The sequence below is a fragment of the Epinephelus fuscoguttatus genome, linkage group LG15, assembly GCF_011397635.1.
Source record: "Epinephelus fuscoguttatus linkage group LG15, E.fuscoguttatus.final_Chr_v1".
Taxonomy (NCBI): Eukaryota; Metazoa; Chordata; class Actinopteri; order Perciformes; family Serranidae; genus Epinephelus; species Epinephelus fuscoguttatus.
Genome location: NC_064766.1, coordinates 42,605,440 through 42,612,599, shown reverse-complemented (window position 1 = coordinate 42,612,599; position 7,160 = coordinate 42,605,440). Strand labels below are relative to the sequence as shown.

General features: G+C 45.6%; 1 protein-coding gene across 1 annotated transcript in view; it reads left to right on the top strand.

Annotated features, from left to right (window-relative positions):
* bfsp2 (beaded filament structural protein 2, phakinin) overlaps window positions 1-7,106 on the top strand; it is a 10,748-nt gene extending 3,642 nt beyond the window's left edge. Inside the window, exons 4-7 of the mRNA XM_049599338.1 lie at window positions 373-534; window positions 620-745; window positions 836-1,074; window positions 5,491-7,106. Of these exons, the coding sequence (XP_049455295.1) occupies window positions 373-534; window positions 620-745; window positions 836-1,074; window positions 5,491-5,596 (633 nt within the window). The 3' untranslated portion in view covers window positions 5,597-7,106. The remainder of the gene's footprint in view (window positions 1-372; window positions 535-619; window positions 746-835; window positions 1,075-5,490) is intronic.
* The last annotated feature ends 54 nt before the right edge of the window (window positions 7,107-7,160 follow it).

Sequence of the window (7,160 nt, the reverse complement as noted above, 5' to 3'; positions counted from 1 at the left end):
TAAACTCACATTAACACTTTAAAGAAGCTCCACACAAATCTGTGACTCACAGCTGCACTCAGGCTGTCTGCTCGTGGCTCTCAGCTAACAGCTGACAGTGCTAACAACTACAAAAGTGCTGACAGAGCTAACTGTGCTAACAGCTAACGGTGCTAACAGCTAACGGTGATAACAACAACTGTCTCAGGACTGAGCCTGTCTCAGAAGGTGACGCGTGGCGAGCTGAACAGGAAGTGTGTTTGAGGGCGAGAATCCTTCTTCTGTTCTTATCTGACACTTTAATGGTAAAACTGAACATGTGGAATCAATGACGTGTCTTTTTATGATGATGGAGGTCATGTGACCTGTCTGTCTGTCTGTCTGTTCTCTCAGGATGTGCGTGTCCTCTACAGTCAGATGGCGGGACGTGAGGTGGATGAACCCGACGCTCCCATAGAAACCAGTCTGGACCAGATCCTGGCCTACATCAGGAGCCACTGGGAGAAGGTGACGGAGAGGAACCGAGCCGAGACCGACAGCTACCTTGAGTGTAAGGTGAGGATGTCACACCTGCACAGGTGTCCTCACGTGTCATGCTGTGGCATCAAGGCATGCTCTGATGGTGTGTGTGTTGCTGCAGGAGGCGCAGTGTGTGAGCAGACTGAGTCCTGAGGAGGAGCAGGTGGAGGCGCTGAAGGCCGAGTGCAACGAGACTGGCTGTAAGATCCAGAGTCTGCAGGCCGAGACCGAGTCCATCAGAGCGCTGGTGAGACACGTGTGGCGATCAATCACCTGATGACGCGTTCCATCAGTAATCTCAGAAACGTGTGACGATGCGTCTGTTGTTGCCCTGCAGAGACGGGGTCTGGAGAACTCCCTGGGTGACGCACGCCACTGGCACGACATGGAGCTGCAGAACCTAGGCTCAGTGGTGGCAAAGCTGGAGGCGGAGCTGGCTGATGTACGTGGCGAAATCGAACAGCAGCGCCGTGACTATGACACGCTGCTGAGCAACAAGCAGCGTCTGGAGCAGGAGATCGGCATGTACCACGGCATCCTGGACGGAGAGGAGAGCCGCTTCCAACCTGCTGAGACGTGAGTCCCCGTCACCATCACTGACACGTCACTATCACCATCACTGACACGTCACTGACACGTTACCATCACCATCACTGACACGTCACCATCACCATCACTGACACGTGATGGTGCAATTTGGGCTATATCCTAGGTTAATGTGGCCACTGTCAATTTATGAAATTCCAATATCCATTGTGGAGAGAATTGAAAGGTCAGTTAGCTCCTATATTAGGAAGTGGTTGGGTGCTCCTAGGTGCCTAAGTAGTGTTGCATTGTATGGAAAAGGGATACTTCAGCTGCCAGTATCTAGTTTAACAGAGGAATTTAAATGTACCAAGGTCAGGACAGAGCTCTTGTTATCTGGGAGTAAGGACGTGGTAGTTAGGAGTGTGGTTCCAAATCCAACCAAGGGGAGGAAGTGGAACCCAAGATCGGCAGTTCAGGAGGCAGAGGCAGCTCTTAGGCATGCAGAGATTGTAGGTAATGTTCAGTTTGGCCGGGGAGGCCTGGGGCTTGGCTCAGGCAAACCGGTATGGAATACAGCAGGTCTCAAAGATAAAAGAAAGCTGGTTGTGGAACAGATACGCAGACAGGAGGAGATATTAAGGGGTGCAAAGGTAGTGGTCCAGGCTAAACAGGGACAGTGGTTGAATTGGGAAAGTGTAGAGAAGAGGAAGCTTAGTTGGAGGGACCTGTGGAGTATGGAGGAGAATCGTATTAGATTCCTGGTAGGGGCTACATACGATGTGTTACCAACCCCCCAGAACCTAAAACTGTGGGTAAATGAGGACCCATCATGCCCATTGTGTTCAGGTACCGCAACCTTAAAGCATATTTTGTCAGGCTGTAAAGTTAGCTTGTCACAAGGCTGATATACATGGAGACATAACCAGGTGTTGAAATGTTTAGCTGCAGGCATTGAAGGGAAACGAAGACAGGTGAATTCAGAAGGTGTTAAGGATAGGAGTTTAGTAATTCAGTTTGTCCGTGAGGGAGAGAAATACAGAAGGGATAAGTTAGTGAGGAGGCAAGGGTGTGGCTGCCTAGAAGGTGCTTGTGATTGGGAAATGCAAGTAGATTTAGGGCGAAAGCTTGTTGTTCCCCAGGAAATAGTTTGTACCAGGCAGAGGCCTGACTTAGTGTTGTGGTCAGTGAGTCAACGGATAGTTTATTTCATTGAGCTGACAGTTCCTTGGGAAGACTCAGTGGAAGAAGCCTATGAAAGAAAAAAGCTTAGAGATGCAGACTTAGGAGCAGAAGCTGAGCAGCGAGGATGGAAGACTAGGATTTGTCCAGTGGAAGTGGGGTGTAGGGGATTCATAGCAAGATCAGCTGTCTCGCTCCTGGGGGAACTCGGAGTGCGGGGACAGAGTTTGAGGAAGACAGTGAGGGAAATGTCAGATGAAGCAGTTAGGTGTAGCCAATGGATCTGGAAGCATATAAATATTGTCAGTTGGGGGCCAGCAGGGGGAACTACTAAGCAGGGCACATAACTCCTTGAGATCAGGTGGAGAGATCCACTTCCTCTCAGGAGGAAATCCAGGAAGAGGAAGGTTATTTAAGTGTGGGAGTGGCCTATTTGAATCCCTTTTGTTTGAGGCCATGCTGCAAGGTGAGTGTGTTTGCTGATCCTGTGAGTTTATTTAGCTCCTTTAACTTTAGCTTATATTGTAGTTATGCTATGTAGCGTGTGAAATAGAGTATGGTGAATGTTCTGGGAAAGGTAGTATCAGTACTACTTCTACCTGGAGCTCGCATGTACGGAGCCTGGGTTTGTTGAAGGTGGCAGTGCTGTTTGGGCTGAGAAAGCCATGTGTAAGTAAGGTAAAGGAGGTTGTTGGGTTGGTGTGGGGAGCAGTGAGACCTGGCATTAGGGGAGTGTCTCTGGGACGCCAGAGATCACTGTCTAGCCTCCTGTAGGTGTCGTTGGACCAACTAGACGAAACACTGGTGAAAGGAGGTTCCCACGCGATGACCCCAAAGACATGCTAGTTATCACTGCTCACTGGTCTGTATAGTTAAGCCTTGCCATATTAGCTTATCATACGGCTTAGGTTATTCACTGAGTGTTGATCCTTTCTCTAGAGCACAAACTTCTTGTGTTTATTTGAATTCCATTGGCCTATTTGGGTGGAGAAAAAGGCCCGGTGCAAACACCATGGGTGTAAGGGTTTAGTCAAAGTGCAGTGCACAAAGTGTGTCACCCACCTGTGCTTCACTCCTGAAAAAAAACTGCTTCATAAAGTTCCACAAGCACCGAGCGGCAACACCACAAATGATGTGAGGAAAGACACAGGACAGGACATGCACTGAAATGAAGCGGTGATGATCAAACACTGGATTATTGTATTGCAAATTGTTCTGATCTCTGTTTTGAAAAGTAATTTGTAGGGATGCACCGAATATTCGGGAACCAAATATATTCGGCCGAATATTGCAAAAAAAACCACACACTCGGTATTCAGTGGAATAAGTTAAAAGCAAGGCCGAATAATAGCGGTGTATTTTGATAACGCAATCAAACAGCATGCCATGACGAGTAAAATGTCAGCAGTGTGGCGATCCATCCGTCACGGCACTCGCATTTGCGACTAAAAATAGTTTTGAGCGAGCAAAATAGGCTTAAATCATTCAGCACGCTGTGCGAGCAGCCTACAGATTTCAACCAGCAGCAGAAATGAAAGGCGAATCCCACCGGTTGTGGGTTAAACGGGGGTCACAGACACAGACAGTAACGTTAATGTATTCCTGTCAAATATGGCGGCCATCGGCTTACTGGCGATGGATAAGTCGGCTCCAATAATATCCTCTTCTTGGCGTCATGACTGGCCAGAAGTACCTGAACAGCTGAGCCAGCCGAACACAGGTATGTGACGTGTCAGAGGAGAAACGAGCCGTTCACGGTCCACAAACCTCACCACACTTTAGGGACTGTTGTTTACTTATGAAGGGACTGTTCTTTACTTGTCAGGGGAGGAGGGTGGCTGGTTGATTCTTATTTCATTTATTTATTTTATTTTGATCCCCCCCTATGTTAATCACTTATTGATGCTGTTTTTGAAGTATGAATAAGTCAGTAAGTAATTTATTCCATTGAAATATCATTGATGTATTATAGAAAAGTGATTTATCTTTTTATAAATGACAAAAGGCACATCTGCCTCATTTTCGCTGTGGTATCCTGATACTACTCAGAACCATGATATTTTCACTGGTATCGTACAGTGGATCCCAATTTTGGTACCGTGACAACACTAATCTGGAGGGGGTTCATCTGCAAAAACTAATGAAAAACTAAACAACGATATTCGGTATTCGGCCAAGCATTTAATATTATTCGGCTTCGGCCACAAATTTTTATTTCGGTGCATCCCTAGTAATTTGTTTAAAGTTCAAAGAATTACACTTAGTCTCTTTGAGACATTCATTTCAATGGGTTGTTCCACAATGTTGCCTACAGGCAACGAACCCCAAAAACTTCAAATAAAACAAAAAAAATACAAAATTTTTGATGATGTTTATTTGGTCTTTTTTAAGACATAAAAACACTCTAAAAATGTCTTTGCTAACTGGCATCATAATGCGTACCATGTAGGCCAAATAAAAGAGGTCCAAAAAATGAGGCTTGTGGAACACCAACAGAGCGATCAACAAACGGTGAGGTCCTGTTCCCAACTCATTCCGTCCATCTGATCGCATCAACAGAGAAATTTAAAGTGGATCATTTAGAAAGAAGAACATTATGATTCACAGTTTCAAATGTCCAAACATGCAGCTGCTGCAGGACGGCCACTGTCCAACTTTAATTAGATTCTTTCAATCAAACAGCAGGCAGTCGTGTCAGTGGGCTGAAGGTGAGCTTGTCCTGAGTTTAAAAAGTCAGTAAATTGTTCAGTTACCACTTTTTCAGTAATCTTAGACACAACAGGCAAAATACTGATGCGTCTGTAGTTTACCACATCAGTTTGGTCACCTGACCTGAAAAGAGGAACTACAACTGCAGACATCCATGCATTCAGAAAATGGACCGATTGAGCTAGTGTGTCTCTAAAAATGTTGAATCCTTCTCAAACATGTCTTTTGCCTTTGAGGGCTTTAGAGTACTTTAAAGGATCTTATAGATCTTTACTTGGAAAACTTTGGCGTGCGTCAGATTCTGCACTGAGTCAGTAAAATAACTAGTTGAACTACTGACTCTGACTTACTGTTGTTATTCACAAGCTAATGAAATGAAACATCATTGTAGTTTTTACTGAAGATTCGAAACAGTGTGTGAAACTACATCACTGATTCTGTTTGTAAATTAACAATCAAATATTTTCTGGTCATGAATGTCATTATCACACAAACACCCCCACATATGTTGGTATTATTTCAGGACCCTGGCTTGCAGTGAGTCATGAAACTGACTGAATGTATTTACCTGTCCAGGACTCCAGGTGTGCAGTCAGAGCCTGAGGGAGCTGCCAGTGCTTCTGCTGCTCCAGACTCCAGGACCGACCCTCCAGGACCTTCAGGACCTCCGTCGGGACAGTGATCCCAGCGGAGGATGTGTGGAACAGACTGGAGCTCACCAGAGATCCTCTAGATGTTTGTGGACGCTCTCTGCTGGAGGACTTTGTACCTGGTGACGTGTGCAGCTGTGAATGATGCTGAGAACCTGCAGCAGGAAGTCCAACAGGTGGAGCTCACCTGAACCGGCCTCTGATTGGACTCCACAGAACCACAAAACATTTTCAGTCAGCTGAGTGAATGGTGCGTTCAGGTGCTCTTTGTCACCCGTTAAAAGCAAGTTAAACTGGTGCCAGGTCCACATGATCTGATGCTCCATGCTAACATGCTACCATGCTAACTTCACGCAACAGAGTTTCTGAGGACAAAAACCTTAGTAAGCTGGTGACTGATGGTTAGCATGCCTTTTAGCACACCTGTTAGCTCAGCGGCTAACATGACACTGGGCTGTGTTAGCATGACGTTATCCTGTCTGCTCACTGTGTCGACCAGTTTAGACTCTACAGCTTCCTGCACCTCCAGCCAATCAGAGCTCAGCTCCATCAACACAGCTTGTTATTGGTCGACAGTGTGAACTCTGTCAGCGCTCTGCACAGGTAAATAACGATCAGTCACACCTGTGAGTTACTTCACTGTGATGTCACTGAGGTGAGCAGTTGCTGTGACAGGAAGTTGTCATCAATCAGTCCATCTACAGAACACTCTTGACAAAATATTTTAACATTTAAATAATTGTTTTCGTTGTTTGAACATTTTTTTGGTTTCATTTTTTTTTCATGGAGAGAATTTGATGCTTTTCTTTGTCACATGATCAGGAAGTGAACACCTGTGTGTTAGATAAATCAAATGAGTGACGGCGCCATGCAGCGCGACACGTTTCACAGTGTTATGAGGGTTAATAAATGAGGATGATGATGGGCTGATGAAGCAGTGATGACACAGCGCTGGTTAGATCCTCTGTGATCAGCTGCAGGTGTCACCTGACGTCCACCTCACCTGGACTGATCATCAGGAAGCTGCTCAGCTGAGGAGGAGCAGAACACACACACACACCTGAAGCGTCATGATGATGTCACAGTCGGTCCTCTGTGCATTAACGTATTCATGATGTGATATTAAACTGATGTGAGCCGTTTTGCTGAGGAGAACACAAATGTTACATTTCTGAAATCATGATAAATCCAACATGACCTGAACGCACCATGAGACTGACACCTGCTCACTGGTTCAGATGGTGGAGTTACCTGTGTGAAACACCTGAGAGACGTCAGGGTGACGAAGATCATCTGAACGTACCATTAAACTTACAAAGGACTGTGGGATACCGTGGAGTCACACCCAGGTGTTTCACCTGATGACATCACAGCCAGTGTCATGTGATTGATCCATATTATCAATAAACTAATTTGTCTTTGTTGATATTGTAAAGTGATGATGATGATGATGATGGTGATGATGATGATGATGATGATGGTGATGATGATGGTGATGACGCCGCTGACTGAACGAGGAAATAAAAGCTGATTTGGAACTGACGGCTGTTTCATTGATCAGTGACGAACGCACACATCAGATTATCAATATGAATA